At 42.9% G+C, this 27,140-nt stretch overlaps 1 protein-coding gene across 1 annotated transcript in view; it reads left to right on the forward strand.

Moving 5' to 3' along the window:
* The window catches only part of KPNA6 (karyopherin subunit alpha 6), a 56,147-nt gene continuing 31,525 nt past the window's right edge, over positions 2,519-27,140 (forward strand). Inside the window, exon 1 of the mRNA XM_005676715.3 lies at positions 2,519-2,706. Within this exon, the coding sequence (XP_005676772.1) occupies positions 2,703-2,706 (4 nt within the window). The 5' untranslated portion in view covers positions 2,519-2,702. The remainder of the gene's footprint in view (positions 2,707-27,140) is intronic.

Genomic DNA, 27,140 nt, shown 5'->3' on the forward strand with positions numbered 1-27,140 from the left:
CAGAGGGACAAGAGGAGGAAAAGGTGCTTCAAGCAGAGCAGTAGCAAAGAGATTTGGAACATTCTGGTGTATCCAGGGAGGGTAAGCAGAATGTGGTTCTTAGAACAGGAAAGATAAGGAAAGTGGGGCAGAGGTGGATTGGAGCTGGAAAGGTCTGCAGGGACTGAATCAGGGAGGCTCAATGGCTGTAGGCTAGGGAGATCAAGGCAGTCAATCCTAAAGGAAATCAGCCATGAATATTCATTAGGACTGAAGCTGATGCTGCGATACTTCGGCCACTTGATACAAAGAGCCAACTCATTGGAAAAGACCCTGATGCTGGGAAAGATTGAAGGCAGAAGAAGAAGGGGGTGATAGGATGAGATGGTTAGATGGTATCACTGACTCAATGGACATGAATCTGAGCAAACTCGGAGACAGCGAAGGACAGGGAAAGCCGGCGTGCTACAGTCCATGGGGTCCCAAAGAGTCGGATAAGACTTAGGAACTGAACAACAAGGGAGGGGATGTGAGCAAGGCCAAGGGCAAGAATGGAAATGAAGCTGCTTGGAAGCCCTCCTGCCTCCCCGTGGACCACAGGATGGAGGGCTCAGGGGTTGGCAGGAGAAGAGACAGTTATAGACACTCATCTAGTCTGAGCATGTCCCCTGAGTCCTTGTTCTGCCACAAGTTATACTGGCGCTCCCTTGGTGGTGCATAGAAGACACTGCAGCAAATGTTTTTGGTGCTTTTGTTGAGTCAGGCATTGTGCCAGGCACTGGGACAGAGACAGAGATGAGAAAGATACAGTCTCTTCCATAGACAACCAGGAGAGAGAGACACCTCGTGAACAACCTAGGGTGCCAAGTGCTAAGGAAAATGTGTGTCCAGGGCAAGAGGGAGCAGAGAGGACATAGGCTGACCCTGTCTGAAAATGCAGGGACGTGGGCTCGATCCCTGGTCGGGGAAGATGCCACGTGCCTTGGAGCAACTAAGCCCGTGGCCCTTGAGCTGGTGCTCCAAAACAGGAGAAGCCATTCCAATGATAAGCCCATGCACCACAACAAAGAGTAGCCCCTGCTTGCCATAACCAAAGCTGACACCCAGCAAGGAAGACCCAGCACAGCCAAAAATAAATAAACAAAAATACTTTTTAAAAAGCGTATGGAAAGGCACAAAAGAAGATAGGAGCATACATGGGAAAATGTGGTTTCCCAAATATGAATGGAGCCTGGATTGCCTGGTGGGGAGTTGCCCAAGAAGCCAGTAAGGACCAGCCTAACATGATAAGGTCTTTGCTTTTAAAGAGATTGGGGCAGGGAGTCGGTGTGGAGAATTCCCTGGTGGTCCAGTAGCTAAGACTCTCAGCTCCCAATGAAGGGGGCCTGGGTTTGATCCCTGGTCAGGGAACTAGATTCTGCATACAACTAAAGATCCCAAGTGCCACAACTAAGACTCACCATAGCCAAATGGAGCAAGTGGGAGAACCTGGATACAGGAGACCAGTGTGGAGACAGGTAAAACAGACCAGCAGAGAACAAAGGGGTCTGACCTTGAGCAGTGGCAGTAGGAAGAGGAAGATAAGGCTCCCTTTCCTGACCCCGAATCCTAGAACTGGCGTTTTGAGTTGCTTCCATCAATGGGCTGGGTACACAATTAGAGATGGCAATTTATTGTGACAGGACCTCGGCTCCCAAAAGATAGTTCCTTCTTGGGATCCATGACTTAAAGACATAGCCTTCCTCTGTGTGTTGAGGCGGGGAACAGGCGGACCGGAATGCAATTATGTAAAAAGGGAGGTCTAATGTGTACCAGCCATAAATTTCACGATTCAAAAGGCACATAAGGAACTTCCCTGGTGGTTCAGTGGTTAAGATTACAGGCTCCCCACTACAGAGGATGAGGGCTCGATCCCTGGTCAGGGAACTAAGATCCCACACACCACAGGGTGCAGCCAACAACAACAGCAAAAGACACTTGAACCTCAGAGTCTCAATTTCCTAATCTCAAAATAAGGAGATTATATTCCTTGTTTTGTGTAACTCACAGATCTCTTCATTCATCTGTTTATTCATTTAATAAATATTTATGGAGCACATACACTATCCCATATACTGTGCTAGGTGCTTAAGAGCAGTCTGCCCTCAGAGAGCTTGCAGTAGGGATAAATGAAGCTCTGTCAACTATGTGTCATTTTACTACTTATCTCTCAATAGGATTGTAATCAGGTTTACTTTAGATTTCTTCATTTCCTTATCTCTATATCCTTGGGCAAGTCACTTTACCTTGCCGGATAACTCCTTATTCATATCCAGTCCAGGGTCTATGCGTGGTTTTAACTATTAATACAAAAGGAAGGAATGCCTTTTTGGAAGAAAAAGTTTCTAGGGGAGGACACCTCACTACAAACAGGAAATAGTAGAAGAAGCTGGGAAATCTTAAGCAGCTTAACTTTATTTAGTAGGTGTCCCTCCCAGTTTTCCTCCACCCACTGCTTTCATATCTCATCCCAGTTCCCCGCCTTTAGCAGCTGCGGTCTCTTTAAAAGAGCTCGTCTGTGTGAACTAGAGGTTGGGGCCGAAAGCGCGTTTCTTCCCGGTATTGAATGTTAAGTTGTTTGTCCATTCCGGGCTGCCGTCCTGCAGATCCGCCATATTGTCTGCTGAAGCTGCCGCTGAAGCTGCCGCCGCTACCGCCGCCAAGTAGAAGCGAGCGGAGCCGCGATGGGTGAGTAAGGAAACCAGGCAATTGGGGATTCGGGCTGAGACAGTCTCGGAGCTTGGAGTCTGGCGAGAGCCTATCTCCAGACTGTAGAGGATGTCTGAATCTCCTCCAAATAGATTTGAGGGGAAAAGCCAGGCCGGGAGCGCCGCTCAGGCCAGTTTGGGGCCGGATTAGGGCCCATGCGGGGAGCAGTCTTTGGGGGTTGGTTCCGGGAATACCTTGTCACTTCTGGAACCCCCACGTGGTGGCCCTGGGCCGGATCGCACGCGTTCCCGGAGGCTAGAAAGGGGCCGACCTTCTGGTCTGTGCCGGGCCTGGGCTTGGGGGCCGGGCTCCAGGCGGCGGGACTGGGGGCCGGGCTCCGGGTGGCAGGCCCGGACGACGCTGAGGGAGCCCTCTCCAGGCGTGTGTCTGACCGACGCGCCTATTAACTGGATTCACTGACTCCCCTGAACTTAGGGAAATCCTGCCTACGTCTGAGAGAGAAAGTCCTCTGGCGAAGGTACGCCAGGCGATCCGGCTCTAGGCCTGATAACCAGGGGCAGCCATGCCAAAAGCAGCTTGGGCCGCTGAAGGCCTGGAGAACTTCCCGAGCCGAGGCGGAAATGGGGTGGTTCGGCTGGGTTCAGAGTGACAGCCCTCGTAGTGGTAGAAAACCAATGCCAATACCTCGTAGTCATGTATAGGTCGGGGACTTTAGGTTTCTGGGCCTGGCCCTGATTAGCAGAAAAGGAGCGACCTGTTGCTCTTATTAAAGGGACTCCAATCAGCAAAGGCAATGCTCAGAGAGATTACGATGGCGAAGTCTTTGGACTTAGGGACAGACCCATCAGTGGTACTTCTTCTCCAGCAATAAAAGCTGTTAAATTTGCTAAGCTCTTCCTGTTGTGCAGGCATTGTTCTGATTGCTTTACATGTCACGTTTTATTTAATTTGCACCATCTATTGAGATAATACTGTTATCCCAGATAAGGAAACTGAGGCTTAGGGAGGTAAAGTAACTTAGGCAAGGTCACACAGTAAGTGGCTTAAACCGGGTGGATCGCTCCAGAGCTCTAGTTTATAGCTGCTGTTTTTTGTGGCCTGGCCCTCTAGTGGTTGGGCTGGAAAAGAGGGAAAGAAAGCTTTTAATCCTAGGCAAGAGTTGTAAAGGTGTTTTGTTTTTGTTTGCTAGTGGGCCTGCTTTGAAATCTTTAATCTGAAAGAAACAGAACAACTCCAAGGTGAATTGCTAACCCCAGCTATTGTGGGTGTTTTGGGGGTGGGGAGCTAAATGAGATTCTAAGATTGAGTTTTGTAAGATCCCTGATCCTGAGGAAACATAAATTATTCCCTTGAGCTGAACAACAATGAGTTTAGAATCAGATCTGGTATTATAATCCTGCCTACTACTTCCTAGCTCTCATCCAGAGAAGTCACTTAAATGTCAAATGCAGTAATGCATATGGAAAACATCTAGCACAGTTCAAAATAAATGTTATTTTCCTTCCTTTCTGAGCCTTCCTTTCCTCATCTCTAGAGAGGGGGAGGGGAAGGGGACAGTGTTACCCAGGTGTTTAAGAATTAAATGAGATACCATTGTCTGGAGACTAGTGGGGCTTCCCCAGTGGCTTATCCCAGTGGATGAAGAATCTGCCTGCAGTGCAGGAAGCACAGGAGACCTGGGTTCAATCCCTGGGTCAGGAAGATCTGGAGAAGGAAATAGCACCCCACTGCAGTATGCTTACCTGGAAGTCCCATGGACAGAGAAGCCTGGTAGGTTACAGTCCGTGGGGCCACAAAGGGTTGGACAAGACTGAGCACACAAGCACAAGAGCTCTACAAATATCAAAACAGATTCTTTTTCACCTTCTGTGTCTGTTCCTTTCTTTTAAGCACTCTAGTTTCCAGAATCCTTCATTAAGGCTGATAGGCCTGTTATTTGCAGTTACAAATAACTGCAACTTCATGAATGAATGAAAAATTTTAGGGACTTTTATGTTATAGATTTTGTGTTGGCCTTCAGTTTCAGCAACATTGCTGCCTCAAAAGGGAAGGAGCTAATATTTAGTTTATTAAGCCCAGTGAAGTAAATTTGGCCATGATTTACTCAATTTTTACAGATTGGGAAACCACTTCAGAGAATAGAACACACTAGTTACAGCAAATCCAGAAGTGAGATTCTTACCCATTTTGCTGCAGAGAAACCTCTAAGTAGAATCAAGTTAGTCCTTTTCTGATACACTTTGAAATGGAAGTTCTTCAATAGAGCAGCAAAACCTGACCAGGGTCCTGAAGGGGATTTTTAGTCTAAAGTCAGGTAGCTTCCCCTTTTTCTCTGCAACCCCACTTCAGGCCCCTCCCCCCACCCCATCCCACCTTGCACTTTGTCTTTCTGAATACTTAACTGTTGGTGATGTTTTGTGTGGGTTTTGTGGATTATTGTTTTGTTATGTGTGGGTTGGTTGTTTTTGTTTTCTGATCCTTATACCACAGAGTGAAATGCATCCTTACATTTAATCCTAACATCAAATTCAAGATGGTTTTGTGTGCGTGCTCAGTCACTTCAGTTGTGTCTGACTCTTTGCAATCTTATGGACTGTAGCCCTGCCTGGCTTCTCTGTCCATGGGGATTCTCCAGGCACAAATACTGGAGTAGGTCGCCATGCCCTGTTCCAGGGGATCTTTCCGATGCAGGAATCAAACCTGCATCTCTTAATGTCTCCTGCATTGGCAGGCAGGTTCTTTACCACTAGCACCACCTGGGAAGGTGGTTTTGGTTATCCTCAGGATTCATGTCAATGTATGGCAAAACCAATACAGTATTGTAAAGTAAAATAAAGTAAAAATTAAAAAAAAAAAAAATGAGTAAACAGGCTTTGAGAAGATTTGGTGTTTAGTCCAAGGCTGGTGATCTAAGCCCTAGGTCTGGGGACACTAACACAGCCTGCCTCACACCTCCATGTCTAGACCCTGCCGTACTTCACTGCCTGACCAGCATACTCTCCTCAGGCTGTGGCTTATACTATACTGTTTCTTCTGTGCCAGACTTCACTAGCCTTAACAGACCTTTGTCGTTATTTCATTGCTGTTAGGAGTTTTGTAGGGGTGATGCTTGCACCTCTGGAAGTTATTTGTTTTAACCCTCCTTAGCAGAGACCGCAGACTCTCAAGACTAAGTCTCGGCAGACATTGATTGTTTTTATCAGGTTCCTACCATCCTGCTTCCCCAGTGGTGCAGAAGTTAAAGCATCTGCCTACAATGTGGGAGACCTGGGTTCAATCCCTGGGTCGGGAAGATCCCCTGGAGAAGAAAATGGCAACCCACTCCAGTATTCTTGCCTGGAGAATCCCATGGACGGAGGAGCTTGGTGGGCTACAGTCCATGGATTGCAAAGAGTCGGACACAACTGAGCGACTTCACTTTCACTTTCACCATCCTGCTAACCAGGAATCTGGCAGCACCTTCCCAGCCCCGGGCTGATTGATATAACCCACTAGTCTTGATTGATATAAACTCTAAATCAATCATAATTCTATCTCTCTAGACAGTGATTGATTTAGGCATAGGCAGGTGATACAGATTTTGGCTGATTAGATGTGAAGGGAAGCCTGGAGGACTTCTGAAAAAGCCTTTCTTATTTGCCAAATTTTATTCCTTTTTGCCAATTTATACTTTAACCCAGGTATCTCACCAAAGTTTGAGAACTTAAAAAGAAATGGGAAAGCTATAGTAATAGTCATTACTTCTATAGAACTTTCTATATGCTAGGCACTAAGTACTGTAATACTAGTTCATTTATTTCTCAGATTCTCACATTCTCGTTGAGAAAACTGAAGCACAAAGAGGTTCAATAACTAATGCAAGGTCAGAGCTAGTAAACAGAAAAATCACTTCCTCAGGCAGTATGGTTCTAACCAAAATATGGGCTATTAAGGACTGTGTTCTGCCTCTGGAAAGAAAGGAGCCCTTTTCTGACTCTTGAAATTGCCATTCGCAATGCTGGGAATTCATGAGGCAGAATTTATAAATAAAGAGCTGGCAGTTCTAAGAGTGAGGGTCCAGACGGAAAGAATCTGATCTCTTCGTGATGTTTTGGAACTGTCATTGCCATTGGCCTGTAGGATACTGAAGGTTGCCTCTAGTTTGCTTCGAGTAACAAAACCTTTCTGATAACCCCTGCAGGTCAGGAAGTAATCTAGAACATCCCTTCCAGCCTTGCCTCCCCACCCACCCCATAGTTCCTAACAGCAACAGAGAAGGCGCTAAACTAAGTGCTCCCCAGCCTCAGACTCACTCCCACGTGGGGTCCCTTTCCTGCATTTTTTGTTAATGGTCAGACCATTGGTCTAGACACTAGGGCATAAGAGAAATCTTACCTTTGGTAAGACTGGTTCCTTACTCTTTTCTTCCTTTCCTATATTGGCAGTTGTTGGATACTGTGATCCTCTTACTGATGTCCTCCGTCATCCCTAAATTGTTTTGTGTACGTTTTTCTCAGAGCATAGTCCCAAAAAGGCGGTTAATTCTGTGGTCGTTAAACTTGCTGAGTCTCAAGCTCCTTGATGTGAAAATATAATAATACTGTTTATTAATGTTGTTAATGAAGTGTCAGTGAAGTATCAATACTAGAAAATACTGTAAGAAATACTGTTAGTACTGTAAGTTGTAAAGGTGTCATTATTTCAGAAACTTTCTAAATCTCTTCTGTAACCTCCTGTACCACAACCACTTCTGCTGCAGCAGTATTGCTAAAACACCCATCAGATCTTGTCACCCTACTCCTTAATTTAGAAACGTTCATGGACTCCTTATTGTCTGCAGGATAAAATCATAACTCATAGGGTGTGGTATTGAAGGCCTTCCTACTGACTCCATTTAATATTTATCTACATATGCTTCATTCCACTCAGACGACCTCCTAGGTGTGTATTTCAGCTTTCCTGGTAGAGAAAGTGACAAAAGCAATCCCTTCCCCGCCCGTCTTTTCCTATGGAAATCTTGCCCCTTTTACAAGATCTGGTTTAAAGGCTACCTCCCTCAGGGACCTTTCCGAAATATGTACCTTATGCCTTTCAAACTGGAAGTGAACTATTCTTGTGAATTCTGTAGCACTTTGTTCTTGCCTTTCATATAGTCCTTTTCATATTATATCTTGTGTTACAGCTGTTTCATTCTGTAATTCCATTAGAACTTTAGCCAGTTGCTTAATCTCCAGAGCTTTATTTTCTTCATCTCTTAAAACAGGGATGATAATATCTGCCTCATAGGAGTGTTAAGGTGATTAAATGAGCAAATGCTTGTAAAGCATTTTAGCATGGTGTTTAGCACACCATGCGTACTCAGTAAATGATAACTAATTGCTGTTAGTCACTTTATTAGTACTTAGTATGTGTCGGGCCTTGTGTTAAATATAAAAGAGTAATCAATTTGTCTTTTAGGGGAAGGCAGAAATATTTTTAAGATTTACTTACTTATGTTTGTTTTTGGCTGTGGTGGGTCTTTGTTGCTGCATGTAGGCTTTTCTCTGATTGTGGGGAGTGGGGGCTGCTCCTCCTTGTGTGCGGGCTGTATTAGTTGTGGTCCGTGGGCTTAGTCGCTCCATGGCTTGTAGAATCTTCCCAAACCGGGGATCGAACCAGTGTCCCTCGCGTTATAAGGTGGATTCTTAACCACTGGACCACCAGGGAAGCCCAGAAAGCAAAAGTACTATAAACACTTGTTGGAAACATGATGAGACAGGCGACAGTTATTCATCATTAATTTCAGCAAATGTTTCTTGAACGCCTACTGTGTGTCAGCTACTGTTCTAGGCCTGGATATATAGCAGTGAATGAAACAGACAAAAGTATACTTTTCTAATGAAATCCTAGAATTTAAATTCTAATGGGTAATTGAGTAAAATTAACCAGGTGGAAACTGACAGGCCAACTAGAGTCCCATGAGATCTGATTGATGAGTTCCAGCCAGTTGTTGCCATTACAGAATGTAGGTCTAATGTTGCCTTATTGCATAACTTCCCAGGCCTTTCTACAATCCCTTTCCCCAGAAGTTGGAAATCTGAATTTTCACATGATTTCTTAGTGGATTAAACATTTTTAGATGTTGCAAGCTAATTTTTAAAATCTAAAAACATCTTGGAAATTCCCTGGTGGTCCAGTGGTTAGGACTCTGAGCTTGCACTGAAAGGGGTATGAGTTTGATCCCTGATTGGCGAACTTAGATTCTGCAAGCCACTGATGCAGCAAGTAAATAAACAGATAAATCTGAGAATATCTACTTCAATATAAATAAACGAATAAATAAATGTTTTTAAGAAACAGAATCTAAAAACATTAAGCTAACCAAAAATAGAAGAATATTTGAGGCCAAATATGGCCCCCAAACTGCCTGTCTTATTGGTAAGTTTTGCCTTCACTAATATTCTATATATTTTATAAACTGTCTCAAGTAATCTATGTATTTTACCAGATTCTATGTATTTAAAAAATATTTTTGAGCAGTCCACTAGCTAGAACTCGGCACTTACACTGCAGTAGCCCAGGTTCAATCCCTTAGGAAACTAAGATCCCACATGCTGTGTTACCAAAAATAAATAATCTTTAAGATAATTTTAAGTCTTTTGCTTCCTTAGATCTGATTAGCTGGTCATTATGTTATTTTGTGTTGTTTTATTGTGATGGGGCAAGTAAAATTCTGGTACTTAGGATCATTTACTTCCAGAGACATCAGCTCTGCTGTTTCTTTGTTCCTCTTCCTTGCATCATTAACATTCTCTTCCATTCAGTTTCTTGACAGAACTCTAAGCTGTTTATTTTGTAAATGTTAATTTAGTTAAAACTAGCTATCTTATAAATCCACTTAATGAGTTGCAAACCACAGTGTGATGCAGTATGATAAAATGTGAATGAACTTCTTCACCTGCAGATAAAAGTTGCCAGTATTAATAGGCTAATATGTAATAACAGATAAAAATTGCCAGTATTAATAGGCTAATATATAATAAAGGTAAGCCCTACTAATGTATAAGTACATATTATATACGTATATTAGTAAAAATACGCATGTATGCATTTCTTCCTATGTCCCAGTTGATTTTGTATCTCATACTTTGGAGACCATTATGGTAGTATTTTGAGTGAGCAATCCAATCCACCCCAGCCTAGGGGAGTCAGGGAAAGCCATTAAGCTAATGAGAGCTGACCTATGGATGTGATTTGTCAGCAGCAGGGTGGAAATGATTTCACAAGAAAAAGATCGCTAGGCTTGGTGGTTGGTAGCATTTCGGGGAATGATATTTAAACCTAACCCTGATGACAGTGAAATGCCATTGAAAGGTTTTAATCTCAGAAGTGACATGATCAAATTTATTTATTTATATTACTTGAAAGCTCTGGGGAGAATAAATTAAGACTGCTAGAAGATGCTAACCAGGAGATTCTTTAAGTAGTTGGTGGGTTTTTTTTTGTTGTTTTCTTTTTAATTTATTTTTGGCTGTGCTGGTCCTCGCTGCTGAGCGAGGTCTTCCTCTAGTTGTGGTCAGGCTTTCTATTGTGGTGGCTCCTCCAGCTGCGGAGCACCAGTTCTGGGTGCACAGGCTCAGCAATTGCTGCTTGCGGGCTCCCGAGTTGTGCCTCATGGGCCTCGTTGCTCCTTGGCAGGTGGAATCCTCCTGGACCAGGGATGGAACCCGAGTTCCCTGCACTGGCAAGAGGATTCCTAACCACTGGACCACCAGGGAAGTCCCAGTAGTTAGTTCTTAAGTAGTATGATAGTCCTAGCAAGAGATGTTCACAGAGATTGAGAGATAGTTACAGTAGAGAATGTTGTTGTTCAGTCACTCAGTTGTGTCTGACTCTTTGCATCCCCATTGACTGCAGCATGCCAGGCCTCCCTGTCCCTCACCATCTCCCTGAGTTTGCCCAAGTTCATGTCCATTGCATTGGTGATGCCATCCAGCCATCTCGTCCTCTGACACCTTCTTCTTCTGCCCTCAATCTTTCCTAGCATCAGGGACTTCTCCAGTGAGTCAGCTGTGTGCATCAGAAGACCAAAATACTGGAGTTTCTGCTTCAGCATCAGTCCTTCCAACAAGTGTTCAGGATTGATTTCCCTTAATATTGACTGGTTTGTTCTCCTTGCTGTCCAAGGGACTCTTAGGAATCTTCTCCAGCACCACAGTTCAAATGCATCAATTCTTTAGCACTCCACCTTCTTTATGGTCCAGCTCTGGACCACTGGGGTAGCCTTGACTATACAGACCTTTGTCCGCAAAGTAATGTCTCTGCTTTTCAACACACTGTCTAGGTTTGTCACAGCTTTCCTGACAAGAAGCAGTCGTCTTTTGATCACAGTAGAAACTTTGAATTACCAGGCTTGGTTATTGGTTTCATTGGAAGGCTGCAAGTGGTTGAGGGACAGGGGTGCAATTAAGCATGACTCCTGGGCCTCTTGCCTTGAGCAGCAGAGTGGATAGTGTTGCTGTTAACTGAGGTGAGTGTAAATCTGGACATTTCGAGCAGTCTCTGTGACCTCCGAGGGAAGATGTCCAAAAAACAACTGGATAGAGAAATCTGGAGCTCAAGAGTGGAGCTTGGGGTTGGAGATAGAGGTTTGATCATCTGTTTATTATGTGGTGGCTGAAACTGCTGGAATCACTGATCGTACCTATGAAAAATGTGTATCATGGGAGATGGGCTGACAAGATAACCTTTAATGTACAGGAAGAAATGGATCAGCAGCCTTAATTTGAAGAAAGTTAATGAGTGACTGATGTCTCATAAACCAATGGAGAAGGCAATGGCGTCCCACTCTAGTACTCTTGCCTGGAAAATCCCATGGACAGAGGAGCCTGGTAGGTTGCAGTCCATGGGGTCGGTAGGAGTCGGATATGACTGAGCAACTTCACTTTCACTTTTCACTTTCATGCATTGGAGAAGGAAATGGCAACCCACTCCAGTGTTCTTGCCTGGAGAATCCCAGGGACGAGGAAGCCTGGTGGGCTGCCATCTCTGGGGTCGCACAGAGTCGGACACGACTGAAGCGACTTAGCAGTAGCAGCAGCAGCAAACCAACGGAAAAGAGAAGGAAAGAAAGGAAAGTGAAGTCGCTCAGTTGTGTCCGACTCCTAGTGACCCCATGGACTGTAACCTACCAGGCTTTCCGTCCATGGGACTCTCCAGGCAAGAATACTGGAGTGGGTTACCATTTCCTTCTCCAGGGATCTTCCCGACCCAGGGATCAAACCCGGATCTCCCGCACTGGAGGCAGACGCTTTAACCTCTGAGCCACCAGGGAAGCCCATATGGAAAAGAGTATTTTTTATTATAAAATTTTATTTATTTTTGGCTGCACTGGGTCTTCATTGCTGCCAGCGGGCTTTCTATAGTTGGCAGAGCGGGGGGCTACTCTCGAGTTGCAGCATGAAGGCTTCTCATAGCCATGGCTTCTCTCGGAGCACGGACTCTAGACAGTGGGCCAGAAGTTATGGTGTACCGGCTTAGTTCCTCTGAGGCATGTGAAATCTTACTGCAACAAGGATCAAACCTGTGTCCCCTGCATTGGCGGTTGGATTCTTAACTACTGGATCACCAGGGGCATCTGGAAAGAGGGTTTTAGGAAGAAGGAAATGGCTGTTAGAATTGAGTGCTGCCAAGAGGACCAGCAAAATAAGGACTGAAGTTGAATTTAGCATCGTGCAGTCCATCAGTGTCTTCTACAAAACCAGTTTGACAACATGGAAGCAAATTGGAGTGGACTAAGATGAGAGAGGAGAGACAAACTGTTTCAAGAAGTTTGAAATAAAGAGAAAAGAAGCAGATTAATGAGACTTGTAAAGTCTAGGCAAGAGATCATGAAGATCAGAGTTAGGATAATGGCAGTAGGAAAAAGAGACAGAGTCCAGAAATAATTAGGAGATAAAGCCCCTATTCTTAGTGATTGGATATGAGGATAAGGGAAAAGGAGTTGTCCAGGGTGACTCACAAGATCTGTCTTGAAAAGCTGAGAAGATACTGACTGGTACAGATCCTTAATCCTTTTTATCAGTGTTTTCTCAACCTTTCCATTTATTGTCACCTTTCTAAGAAGCCTTCTTAGGCATCTTTTTTCCCTAATGCATCCCTCCCAGAAAATTTTAAAACACAGATATACTCTATGGTTTTTTGCTTCCCTGATGGCTCCCACGGTAAAGTGTCTGCCCGCAATGCGGGAGACCCTGGTTCGATTCCTGGGTCGGGAAAGTCCCCTGGAGAAGGAAAAGGCAATCCACTCCAGCACTCTTGCTTGGAAAATCCCATGGACGGAGGAGCCTGATAGGCTACAGTCCATGGGGTCACAAAGAGTCGGACATGACTGAGCAACTTCGCTTCATTTCACTTCAGTATGTCTCTGCTTTATACATAAAAAGAGTAAACATAAAACTTACTTTCATATTCAGTGCAAGGTTAAGAGTGACTGAACAAAATTTTTAGATTAAAGTTAAAAGACTATTTACATTTAGCTAAATTTTATAGCTGTATTTGCTGGGTAACTTTGATTTAATTACTTATATAAAGTATATCAAATTGCATATGCGAATTAGTATTTATAAATACAGAAACAAACTAATCAAAACTTCAAAAATTATTTAAAGCTGTTCATTTTTCAGCAAAAGTGAAACAATAGAAAAAGTTTCTTGAAATTATTGTTGCTTGGTATGAGAAAATAACTTTCAACAAGCTGCTGAATCATCATTCGGATAGTTAACATTCTTTATTTTTAGCACTTGGCATAATTAATTGGGACAAATTTTAATTTGTCGAATTAAATAATAAAATGTAAAGTTTCAATTACCAGAACCATGGTCACATACAGAAGCACTGGGGATCAAACATAAATAACATCCACATAACAGGCATGCTCATTGCTCAGACCACCTCTTGTCACATCCCTTCAGAATTCAGCCGTCAGTCAAGAGAAAGTCCCCCAGTCGTGGCCGTCTGTTTGCCAAGGCTATGTAGTACAGGTCTGATATAATTTTTTTTTTGTCAGCCTTTCATGAAGTCAGTGTCAGTGCTGCTCATGGCATACTCAAGAAAATCCAGCAAGAAAAATTAAATACTAGGGAATAAAACATTATCGATAAAGGTTGAGCTTTGGAGGGCCACATACCATTGTAAAATCTAAGTTCTTCCCCTCTCTCATTAACCAGTTTCACCCTTTTGAGTGTATAACACCTCCAGCAGGGTCTGGGATAGAGCCCTGTATAGTCAAATATGATTAATATTTTCTGGCAAAGCATTTGAACGTTGAGTGAGATTAATAAGGGCTGTAAGTAGTCTCATGTTAGTTTTTGTTTTTAATATTTATTTACTTATTTGGCTGTGCCAGGTCTCAGTTGCAAGATGTGGGATCTAGTTCCCTGACCAGGGATCGAACCCTGCCCCCTGTAGTGGGAGCTTGGAGTCTTAGCCGCTGGACCACCAGGGAAGTCCCCTCATGTTAGTTTTATTCAGGTTTTGTTGCTTAAATATATTTTGAGGTTATATATACTAAAAATATTCTTAATTTCAGTGTTCTTTTGATTCCAGAAATCCAAATAAGGGGTTGTGGTCAATGAAGTATATAAAGAATGAATGAGGAGCAGGTTTATGGAGATAATGCTGACTTAAAAAAATTTTGTTTAAAGCATTTGAGGTGCTTATGGAACATGGGTAGAAGGAACACCTTGAGTGTTAGGTATGACTGCAGATATAGATTTGAAAGTCATCAGCTTTTAAATCTTCCAAAGAAGCAATTATTGCAATGAGACGTGATCAGAATTGCTTATTTTGCAGTGAGGTAAGTAGAGAACCAGCCCTTTTTAAAAAATCTGGCTCATTGGTTCTTACAGCCTAGCTTTGGAAGGAATGAAGATGGAATAGAAGGTAAAGATTAAGAGAAAGGAGCTACAGTGTTAGGAGAAAGGAAGAGGAAAAATCATCTATTAGTGGAGAGCAAGGAAATAGAATTGTTCTTTTGACTCTAACTTCCAGGAAATTGCCCTCATGGGGAATTGAAGATTTTCAGGGTAGGATCTGGGACGAAAAAAGAAATACCACTGATTCAGCATTTAGGGCCTAGACACTTTGACATTACCTCATCAATCATACAGGGCTATAAAGTTTATTGTTAAAATGAGAAGCAGAGATTCACAGGAGTGGGTAATTTGCCCATGGTTATTCAGTTGGGATGGGAAGCAGTTCACCTGACTCCCAAATCAGTACTCTATCTCACTATATCATAATGGAAGGAGTTGACAGGGTTTGAGGGGGAACACTGAGTGTCTGTCTATAGTACATCTAATGAGAACAGAGAGGATTCCCTTTGTGTGGCCTCTTAGTCTGTTTCTTCCCAACGTTGTCCCAGGCTCTTTGTACATAGGGCCTCAGAAGATCACATTCCAAAGCCAGCTCCTTTTTGGATTAATGTACACAGGTTAGAGAAATCCTACTTTTAACTTGTCAGAATGGCTGTTGGAAAAGCTCTTTCTCCTATTAACCAAAGGTTGACATGAAGACCTGATCGAAGGATTTGTGTAATTCTCCCACAGGTAATGCAGAACCCTCCTTGTCGGAAGACTGGGGATGAAGGGGTGCAGTGCTGCAGAATGGGGACCAGCAGCTCACTCTTGTGTCTCAGAGACATTCTGCCTGTGGGCCTTTGTATTTATACCTCTCTAACCAAACTGGTCTTGTTCCTCAAACCAGCCTTGGGTTTTCTGATCTCTTTGCTTTGGACTGCTCTCCCTCCCTCCCAATTGCCTTCAGAAATAATAACCATCTAGCCTTCAGAGACTACTTCAGAGCTCACCACACAGTAAAAATAGTTCTCACTTCCACCCTGTGATGTCATCGCACACTTAGACTCTTATTTTTTTTTAATTTTTTGGCCTTGCTGCTTGGCATGTGGTATCTTAGTTCTCTGATCCCAAGCTCCTTGCAGAAGAACTATGGAGTCTTAATCACTGGACCGCTAGGAAAGTCCTTTTTGGTTCTTGATGGTATGAAACTAAAGTAGATTGTAAAGCTTCTTGAAGGCAGAAACTTTAGCAGAGTGCGTAGCACATACATTTTATTAAGTGAATAATAAATCACTTGTTTATATGAGTCAGTTTAGAGATTTAACCATTTGGATTTTTTTCCCCCTTGATTCCTTGAGCAGTATGAGTACTTGGGAGTTATTCAGTGAATGTTTTGGCATTGACTTAAGTGTAAGGTGAGCGCTTTGGTTTTCCTACTTTTAAGTAGTTCATTATAGTTCCTTATAGCACCTAGTGGTAGTGTCAGTGGAGTGTCCCTAGGAAGGTAAGAACCTTTAGATTCTGCACAGTCTACAAGGGATGTTTGGAGCTTTTCTTATGAAGAAATCGGACTACAGCTGTCCTGTTGCTTAGTTGCTAAGTTATGTCTGACTCTTTTTGCGATCCCATGGACTGTAGCCCACCAGGCTCCTTCTGTCCATGGAATTTCCCAGGCAAAAATACTGGAGTGGATTGCCATTTCCTTCTCTAGGGGATCATCCTGATCCAGGGATGGATCCCACATCTCCTGCATAGGCAGGTGGATTTTTTACCACCAGGGAAGCCCGTAGCTATCATAGACCTCACCTGTATCTCTCGCCACCCCTTACTTGCCCGTTTCTAGGTCTGAGCATTGCGTTTATATAGATAGATAGATAGATTCAAGGGCTAAAAGGACTGGTAAATGCTAGGAGAGAATTAAGACTAGAGAACTAGGACCATCAACTATCTGGTTGATTCAGTGCCTCAGAGTGCCATGCTTCTCTTAGGTCTCGAGCTTTGAATATATTAGTTGTGTGTACAAAAGATAGTTTTCCCCACATAATCTTTTAGCCAGACCTCCTGGTTTATAGATTCAGCTTTGTTTCCTGGAGTGATCATTCTTCAGCCCAGTCCTGTGAGGATCTGCCAGAATATGAGCAGCCTTATTACGGCTCCATTATGGACTAATCCAGTTGTCCAGAGAGAAGTCTCTCCCATTGTCTTGGTGATTAGCAGTTCTGACAGGCTTGCAAATAACCCCCTGAGAGCCTCGTTCCGTCAGACTGTTGCAGTACTGTTTTCTTGTTTGCAGTATTGCTTGGTCATAGCTCTGAGAGAAATTCCAGCAGTTTGAAAAACTACTACCAAACCCAGTCCTACCTTGCCAGAAGAGCATTGTATTTTTCACAAAGCACTTTCGTGTGTATTCTCATAGGGCCTTCACTGTAACTCTGATCTGGAGAGGGTAAGGGTAGGAAAATTGAGATCCAGATAACAACAGACTAGTTCCAAATAGGAAAAGGAGTACGTCGAGGCTGTATATTGTCACCCTGCTTATTTAACTTATATGCAGAGTACATCATGAGAAACGCTGGGCTGGAGGAAGCACAGGTGGAATCAAGATTCTCGGGAGAAATATCAATAACCTCAGATATGCAGATGACACCACCCTTATGGCAGAAAGGGAAGAGGAACTAAAAAGCCTCTTAATGAAAGTGAAAGAGGAGAGTGAAAAAGTTGGCTTGAAGCTCAACATTCAGAAAACTAAGATCATGGCATCTGGTCCCATCACTTCATGGAAAATAGATGGGGAAACAGTGGAAATAGTGTCAGACTTTATTTTTGGGGGCTCCAAAATCACTGCAAATGGTGATTGCAGCCATGAAATTAAAAGACGCTTACTCCTTGGAAGGAAAGTTATGACCAACCTAGATAGCATATTCAAAAGCAGAGACATTACTTTGCCAACAAAGGTCCGTCTAGTGAAGGCTATGGTTTTTCCAGTGGTCATGTTGGATGTGAGAGTTGGACTGTGAAGAAAGCTGAGCGCCTAAGAATTGATGCTTTTGAACTGTGGTGTTGGAGAAGACTCTTGAGAGTCCCTTGGACTGCAAGGAGATCCAACCAATCCATTCTGAAGGAGATCAGCCCTGGGATTTCTTTGGAAGGAATGATGCTAAAGCTGAAACTCCAGTACTTAGGCCACCTCATGCGAAGAGTTGACTCATTGGAAAAGACTCTAATGCTGGGAGGGATTGGGGGCAGGAGGAGAAGGGACGACAGAGAATGAGATGGCTGGATGGCATCACGGACTCGATGGACGTGAGTCTGAGTGAACTCCGGGAGTTGGTGATGGACAGGGAGGCCTGGCGTCCTGCGATTCATGGGGTCGCAAAGAATCGGACACGACTGAGCAACTGAACTGACCTGAACTAAGTGACGCCCAAGGCTGCACACTTGTTAAATGGCAGAGCAGAAATCAAATAGTCCGTTCCCGGTGTGCCTGCTGGTGGTCCATCCAGCACAGCTGCCTTCTCTCAGCCTAAGTATTTCTGATGCAAACCCTTAGAGACAGTCTGCTCATTCACATAATGTTGAATTTTTAAAATAGATTTCAAGTCCTACACCAGAACTGGGAGAATTAATTCAAATGGTTGTTTTTGTTTTTCCTTTAAAGTGGCAGATAGCCTTCAGATGACTACCTAACTACTTGCTAGTCCCTACAATTTTCTACTTCCGTTCGTATCTGTCTTGGTATCTTCTGATATTTGTATTCCCTAATCTTAGCAAGAACTGGACCGCATCTCATTGACGGATTTAGACAGGCAATGGTTAGGGTGGTAGAATCCAAGGAGGAACATTGACATTTCTTCCAAGAAATAACAAAGGAGTTCCCTGTGGCTAGTATGCTGTTAAGTAGAATATATGTAATAGAGCTTTGATTTTAGTCAGAAAGATCTGGATTAGCATCTCCCACTTATTATTATCTGAGGCCTTCTGCAAGTTGTGCCTCAATTTTCTCACCTCTAAAATGGGGGTTTTATATGAGCTTAGACTTAAAAACTAAGTGAATTATTACTAAGTCATTACCAATCAAATTTGAATTGTCCCTGGAAACATACCTCTGTAGAGGTTAGAGATGACTTTGGCATTTTGAAAGAGCTTTCAAAGGGGATATCTTGACTTATAGTCCAGATCTAATAGATAAAAACATTCCACCATGGTTAGAAGCTTTGGAAAACATTCTGGACTGGACTTTAAAAGAGTGCTTCATTCACATCAAGCAGTGAGGACACAGATGTGTAATCTTCAGCAGGAGCGTCATGATCCTTGCCTGCCTCGGTGCCTGACAGAGGTGTCCTAGCAGGACATGGAAATAAGTAGCGTGACACATGAGAGGAACTTATATACGGCAATAATTTGTTAGTTTAGTAGGTTGGTTCTGTCACAAAAACTTTGAAGGCGTCTTAGTGCTAAATTCGTTAAAGGACTTGTGTGAATCACGGGATTACCCTAACATGCTATTGCTATCTATAATGCCTAAGAAGAATAGGTATGCATATGCAGAAGAATGAAACTGGACTCCTACCTTACACATAAAAATTAACTTAGTGGATCAAAGACCTAAATGTAAAGAGCTAAATCTATAAAACTTTTAAGAAAGCATAGGAGTAAATCTTTATGATTTTGGATTAACAGCATTTTCTTAGATATGACACTGAAAGCACAAGCTACCCCTCACTACCCCCCCACCAAGAAAAGAAAGATAAATTAGACTTAGTGAGAATTGTAAACTTTTGTGCGTCAAAGGGCACAGTCATGGATAATAAGAATTATGTAAGCGCTCACTCATAATTGCTTTATTTTGGCTGACAGGTAGCTGACAAAACAAAATGCAAGTCAGTTTTAATAATTAAATGATTCTTGGGTTCTGCTTATCTACATTCATCTTTCCTCATCTTCTATACAAATATGTATGTTGCTTTTCCAGATTTCGGGTTTGATATTTTTATTTTGTTGAATTTATTGTAAACCACTTCAGATCTTTTGGAAAACTAAAATTTTTTTAAGTGTTGAGTTTAATATTTGAGAGTATTCATGTGCTGTGCACTGTGCTATAGACTCTTAATCTCAAAGATTTAATGATCTGGAAGTGAGAGGTGATGAGTTGTGACTAAAACAGGGTCATTGATGGTTGTCAGTGGGAATCAATTTATGGTAACAGGTGTCACAGATAAACAAAGCTGAACACTAGTTAAAGTGGTAAGGGCAGGTTTTAATCAGTAATATACTATTGCAATAGGGAAAATTGTGAACTGATTTCAACTTTGATTTGTACAGAGTTAACTTTAAAAGGGAAAAAAAAAAAAGGATGAGGGAAGAAGGGTCGGAGTGAGAGAGAACTCCGTACAGTCAGGGAAATGAAAAATTACAAACTGCAAGGAAGGGGAGGTGGTTCACATGAACCCGCCGGGCTTGCTGCTGGCGCTTATTGAAAGTAGTCTCCTACCCTCCCACAGAGCCTGGGAAGCAGGGCCCTATTTTCAGATGCTAGCTAAAACTGTAAATTCATGCAGCAGCCTTGAGATTTTCCCAGGCAGGCACTTTTAAGTGTGGCTGGGGTCATCTAGCATTGTGACCTTGAGCTGTTAGAAACTATTAGTGTTTTTTATTCACATCTTTATTGGAGAAGGCAATGGCACCCCACTGCAGTACTCTTGCCTGGAAAATCCCATGGGCGGAGGAGCTTGGTGGGCTGCAGTCCATGGGGTTGCTAAGAGTCGGACACGACTGAGCGACTTCACTTTCCCTTTTTACTTTCATGCATTGGAGAAGGAAATGGCAGCCCACTCCAGTGTTCTTGCCTGGAGAATCCCAGGGACGGGGGAGCCTGGTGGGCTGCCGTCTGTGGGTTGCACAGAGTTGGACACGACTGAAGCAACTTAGCAGCAGCAGCAGCGACATTCACATCTTTATAGGCCACGGTTGAGCCTCCTCGATAAAGGGCTCAGAGGAGCCTGGATAGAGTTTAGTTAAGGACAGAATCTTTGGTACAGGTGAAAATCAGTTTACCAGCCTGTCGTCTTAGGGGAATAGAAAGTTCATGAGTGACTCTAAGACCAGGTGAATGGTAATGGCATGATTTCTGAACTAGGGAAGCTAGGGGAAGTAACTGGTTTAAGGAGACAGAAAGTGAGGTGGAGCTAGCCAGTTAGGCATTTGAAAGTACACTTGACAGATTGTGACAATAGAGATTTGGAACTTGGTGTAAAAGTGGACGTTGAAGCTAAGGGAGACCATTGGGAACAGGAGGCTGCTTCTGCTGAGAAGGACTAAGGGTAGATACACACTGACACGGAGGGACTGGTGGTGTGAAACGTAGGAGCGGTTAGGAAGGTAAGAGAACTGGTAGAGGGTGGTGCCCTCAGAATCACGGGTAGTTTCAGGAGGGCAAAAGTGACCGTCAGTGACAAAGTAGAAAGTGATATACAATGAATTCTGACAAGGTTACTGGATGCGGCTGTCTAAAATGTCTCTTTCTGAGTCATTTGTGTCCTGAAGTCTTTTTTCGTTCAAGCTTAAGTTTTTCGTTTGTGTGTGTGTGTCCTTACATCAGAGCGTTTCCATTCAGTTTTCATACCCATTCTGGAGGAAACTTATGGTTTCTGGATTTCTAGGAAGAAATCTTTTTAAATTCTGCTTTTAGAAGATCTGCTTCCCTCCAGTCCCAAGGAAGATTCCTTTGCTGTGCAGTTCTTCCCTTACCTTATACTTGTTGGCAAACACGTGTTAAGCAGCTGTTATGGCTAGACCATATATCTGGGACAATGTAGGTGTTCAGTAAGTATTGAGTAGGTATTTGAACAGTGATTCACTCAGCAAATACTTGTATATAGCATAGATGCTGGAAATAGAACAAAAGTTTTTGTAGAACTTACACAGCTGATGGAGGAGAGCTGATACAGATCGTAAATAGTGTAATGAAGGAAATAAAACAGGTGTTCTGACAAAAATGGAGTCGCTTACTTTGTGGTGACAGGGAAGGACCTAGCAATTCTAAAAGCTAGGGAAGAGAATTGTGGGCTGAAAGAAAACAGGAAATGTGAGGACTGAGTCCAGAAACAACTTGATAGCTTCCAAATGCAGAGAGCCATTGTGACAGGGGCATTTGATGACTGAGGGTAAAAAATTGAATGAGATGAGATGAAGATACAGGCAGCGCTTTAAATTGTGAAGCTTTTACATGGGAGCAGTGGTGTAGTCTGGTTTTGTTTTGTGGTGGTAGATTGGGGTTGAGTTGTTGTGGTTGCAGGCAAGAAATGACTTTGGGAAGGGGTGCTGTGCTTGGTCACTCAATCGTGTCCAACTCTTTGTGACCCCAGGGACTGTAGCCCCACAGGCTCCTCTGTCCATGGGGTTTCTCCAAACAAGAATCCTGGAGTGGGTTGCCATGCCCTCCTCCAGAGGATTGTCCCAACCCAGGGATTGCAGGTGGATTCTTTGCCGTTTGAGTCACCAGGGAAGCCTATGAATACTGGAGTGGGTAGCCTGTCCCCTCTCTAGGGGATCTTCCCAACCCTGGAGCTGAACTGGGTCAACTGGGGTCTTCTGTATTGCAGGCAGATTTTTTACCAGCTGAGCTACCAGGGAAGGGGTGAGAGAGAGATAAATACGGTCAAGATACATTCAGGATTTGTCAGTAGATTTGATCAAAGAGATGTGAGAAGAGAAGGAATCAAGGATTTTTTTTTAACCTAGGGTTTAGAAAATACTTGTAAAATGCTCTTGCTGTTGATGAGATCCATCCTAAAGGAGATCAGTTCTGGGTGTTCATCAGAAGGACTGATGCTGAAGCTGAAACTCCAGTCCTTTGGCCATCCTAAAGGAGATCAGTTCTGGGTGTTCATCAGAAGGACTGATGCTGAAGCTGAAACTCCAGTCCTTTGGCCACCTGATGCAAAGAGCTGACTCATTTGAAAAGACCCTAATGCTGGGAAAGATTGAGGGCAGGAGGAGAAGGGGACAACAGAGGATGAGATGGTTGGATGGCATCACCAACTCAAGGGACATGGGTTTGGGTGGACTCCGGGAGTTGGTGATGGACAAGGAGGCCTGGCGTTCTGCAGTTCATGGGGTCGCAAAGAGTCGGACACAATTGAGCGACTGAATGCAACTGAACTGAAGGGTATAAATTAATGACACAAAACTAGAATGTAGGGCATTCATTGAGACAACTAGTCTTTTCAGAGTCAGTATCACAAGTAAGCAAAAGGGTTGGGGGAAAGGAAGACAGGAACATTGTAGATTAAAAGTGACCAAATGTTGAAATAATGATGATGTAATGTTTTAAAAGTACCAAAATTTTGCAATCAACTTTGTAGGCATTCACTGTAGTTATCTGCTAAGTAGACCAGCAAGAAGACAGGCAAAATTTAAGCCAGTCTGTGTTTTCTTATGGCATTGTTGATAAGAAAAGGGACCATGTAAGTTTTAGAATATCTTTAAAAAATGATTGCGTTTATTAGTCTCTGTATCTATCACTTGTGTTATCTTCCCACCCTTCCAATCCCAGCATCATAGTGGGTTTTATACACTTTGGAGGAGTTTTGATTTCATTAATTCCAGTGGTACAGGTGTTCACAAAGGGTCAGATGTACTTTAGATTTTATGGTTGATTGGATTTGTGGTTTAGGGAGAGAACTCACTGCAAGAGAAAAACCTGTATTATGAAGTTGAGTTTCTAAAAGTCATATGGTGGGTTGAGGGGGGAAAATCTCTTATGCAGATGTCTTTAGTACTAGTTCTTATGCACCTAGAGAATTGATTGCCAATAACTGTTTAAACAAGATAAAAATTTAATGGAAATTAGTCATTGGTCAGTAACTGTTAAAGTGAGTAAATAGATCAAGATGGATAGAACCTAGTCTAAGGTCAGGAACCAAATAGAATAGAATTATGTGTCTTTTCAGAGAATTGAAACAAAGCAGTTCTTCAAGGATGGATGAAAAGAGAAGGCTATGAAATTAGAGAGTCTAGGTCCCAGTCCCAGCTTCACAGTTTAATAGCTAAATGATCCTGCGCAAGTCATAGCACCTCTGAACCTGGTCTCCTAGCTGTTAAGTGGATGTGCTCCAATTGACTGATATTTCTCATTGGATGTGGTAGAGTTCAATTAGATGTTGTAAATGGAAACATTTTTTGAAAAGAGAGGTATGATGCTGGGGTTTATTTGATTGTTTGATTGTCCGCAAATGAAGGGCTGTTTATGTTGAAATTAAATTGTGTTTGTCTGGTACAGAAATGAATGTCCCCCAAGAAATAATTTTTTTTAACCCAAAATTGAATGTGTTGTAAAAATTGAATGAGAGTATAGTCCCTGATGTCCTGTTATAACTGTCCTGTTAAAAATCATTAACTCCTTGGGAATTCCCTGGCAATACAGTAGTTAGGGTTTGGCGCTTTCACTGCCGTGGCTGAGGGTTCGGTTCCTGGCTGGGGAACTAAGATCCTGCCAGCTGTGCAGCACCGCCAGTGCATATTTGATAGAGAATTCATTGTGAGAAGTAAATGAGGTACCCAAGCTGAGAAAGCCATTTGAGTCTGGGAGGAATCAGGTTTCTTACATTCCTGAAGGAAGAGGGACTAAGTTTAGCTCATTTTCTATGCCTGAGGCGGTATAATAATATTTTATTAGAAACTTGCCCTCTGCAAAGAGAAGTGCTCACTCAGTTTAGCACCAGGACAAGAGAAGTCACTTTATTTATTTATTTATTTAGGCCACACCTAGAGACTTGTGGGATGAGGGAGCCTGGTGGGCTGCCATCTATGGGGTTGCACAGAGTCAGACACGACCGAAGCGACTTAGCAACAGTGGCAGCAGCAGAGACTTGTGGGATCTTCATTCCTTGACCAGGAACTGAACCTGCCCTCTTGGCAGTGAAAGCATGGAATCCTAACCACTGGACCACCAGGAAATTACCCCAAGAAGTAATTTTTTTTAACCCTAAGAAATAATTTTAAAAGGCTGAATGATTGATTCATAGTGTTAAATACAGACCATGAGTGTAAGACATAGATTGGGAAAATCCTAGACCCAGTGGCTGCCCAGGATGTGAGTTTGAAGGTGTAGCAGTGTCATTCCCGTTCCATACACAGGGCTGTTGGCTATATGTATTATGTCTTTTTCTGAGAAAATATGTATACTTTTAAAATTTTATGAATCTTAAAAATTTTAAACATACCATTGATTAAATGGAGTACTGCAATAATCTGACTTCTCCCTTAGTATGTGACCTTAGACTCAGGTTATTTCTGTATCAATGAGGGCCTGTACTAATTTGTGAAGACTGAATAACAAAATACCACAGACTGGATGGCTTAAACAACAAAAATTTATCCTCTCATAGTTCTAGAGCCTAGAAGTCCAAGATCAAGATGTTAGCAGGATTGGCAAAACCTGAGACCTGTCTTCTTGGTTTTCAAATAGCTGTTTTCATGTTCACGTGATGTTCTCCTGCTATGTACATCTGTATCTTAATCTTCTCTTATAAAGGCACTGGTCATATTGAATTAGGGCCTTATTTCAGTATCCTCATTTTTAAAAAAGCTATCTCCAAGTACAGTCAACATTTTGAGGTATTAGGATTTCAGATTTCAACATATGAATTGGTGGAGGATGAGGTACAATTCAGGCCATAACAGAGTCCACACTTATTTTGTATTATTCTTGCTAGTGCCTTGGCTCTAAGAGCTTAGGAAATGCATGGCAACAGTAGCAGTTATTTCCTAGAAACAAGAGGTGCCAGCAATTTCAGGGACCTATTCAGAGAGTTCTTCAACTAAGAAAACTCAGTCTGCTTGAGACAGGCAGATGTTTGAAAAGGAATGTTTGTATTGGGGATTTCCCGATCCAGGCTCGGCAAGGAAGGGAGTGCATGATGAAAGAAGCCCCTTTGCCTGCTAGTCCCTGAATGAGAGTCCAGCATTCCTTTGGTTGCTGCTTCCAGATGTGCTTCTGCATACGTTCCCCCTCCAATCTAACCTCCCCTGTTTGGCTTCTCCAGTGAAGTCATAAGCAAATATTTGTGATAGTTTCTTGTCACCATGGTGACTAAAGCACAGCCTAGTTCTCCTTCCAAGCTTCACTGTCAGCTCTGCTTGAAGGAAGAGACAGCCCTGTGGGAGAGCCCAGGCTCAGAGTCATGAAAAACCATGTGTCAGGTATTGGGGAACAGCAGTCCATAGCGGTGCCTTTAGGAATTTGTCCTGTGCCTGTTAGTCTCCAGGCATAGGGGTGATCAGGGACCCCAAAGGGAGGCCACTGCATTCCCCTAGAACTTTTTTTTTTAACAGTAAATTGACGTGGGCTTTGCTAAGTGGATGTAGAAACTTGTACATCATGAGACCGCTACTGCTTCTGTGGTTTGCCTAGCTGTTCTCCAGAATGAACAGAGGCACCTTTTCTGAAGTTTCATTTCCTTAATCTCTAGCTCCAGAATTCAGCCTTCTCCTCAACTGCTTCCATTTTGATTTCTTTTTCATGCAGATTCTCTTAATAGACTACTTCCCCCTCACATTTATGTACTTTCTTACTGCACTTGAATCCTCAAGGTCTCCTGCTTGAAGAACCAGCCCTAATTCTACCTTTGGGAGATTTCTTTTTAAGCTCTCATCATGATCACCCCAAAACACTCCCCCAAAAAGGTGATATTAGAGTTAATTGTCCCTCTCTGTGTGCCTCTAAAATTTATTTTTCATCCCTTTTGTGATACTTTAAGTGAGTGTTTCAGATTAGAAATTTAAAGGATAAGAAATGACTGTAAAGGGTAGACCAAGTTAATAAGGCTTCCTCTGCTTATATTTCTACATAATCAGCTTCACTTTTATCAGTTTTTTAAATAGTGACGTAGTTTTTAAAATGTCAATATTGAGTAAGATATGATAAAGTCACTGAGGTCACAGGAGGAAACACAAATGAGGCTTGGCAGGAGGAAGTTTATTATGGGTCCGCGGGCTGTGGGAGGTGGGTTACCACTTGCCACACAGGGTCACAGAGGAAAACACCAGGGTGGTCAGGGGGCAGAAGGGGCACAAGCAAGCAGAAGGTTTAGGCCAGATCCTTTATTGCAGTTTCAGAGGGAAAGTGAAGGCAGGGCAGAATAAACAGTTTAGTATTGGCTAATTTGAATAATTCTGGAGGGCTTTGGGCTGTAAGAGTGGTCTCTAGTTACCCACTACTTTTGGGGCCCTGGGATGAAGCAGAGGAATATTGCCTCCTGGGTATACAGGCAAGATAAAGGAAATATGACTCTGGGTTGGTTCCTTTACAAAGGCATGCTCTTAGACATGTTGTTACCTGTAGGAATTAGCTAGCCATGGGAGTGTCGATCTCTCCTGGGTTTGTAGGTTCCCAAATGGCGAAACATCAGGAACTCAGAAAATAAGAAAATATAATCAATATAATCAGCCCTGTGATGAATGAATACAAGTAGACAAATACAAAATCTCACCAAAAAAACCCAACTAAGATTCTATGTTAATTTAATTGGAGGAGATATGCTGCTATTTATAAATTTTGTGGTAAAATATGACACCAGAGGACTTCCCTGGTGGCTCAGACGGTAAAGCATCTGTTTACAATGCGGGAGACCCGGG

Source organism: Capra hircus, chromosome 2 (assembly GCF_001704415.2).
Source record: "Capra hircus breed San Clemente chromosome 2, ASM170441v1, whole genome shotgun sequence".
NCBI lineage: Eukaryota > Metazoa > Chordata > Mammalia > Artiodactyla > Bovidae > Capra > Capra hircus.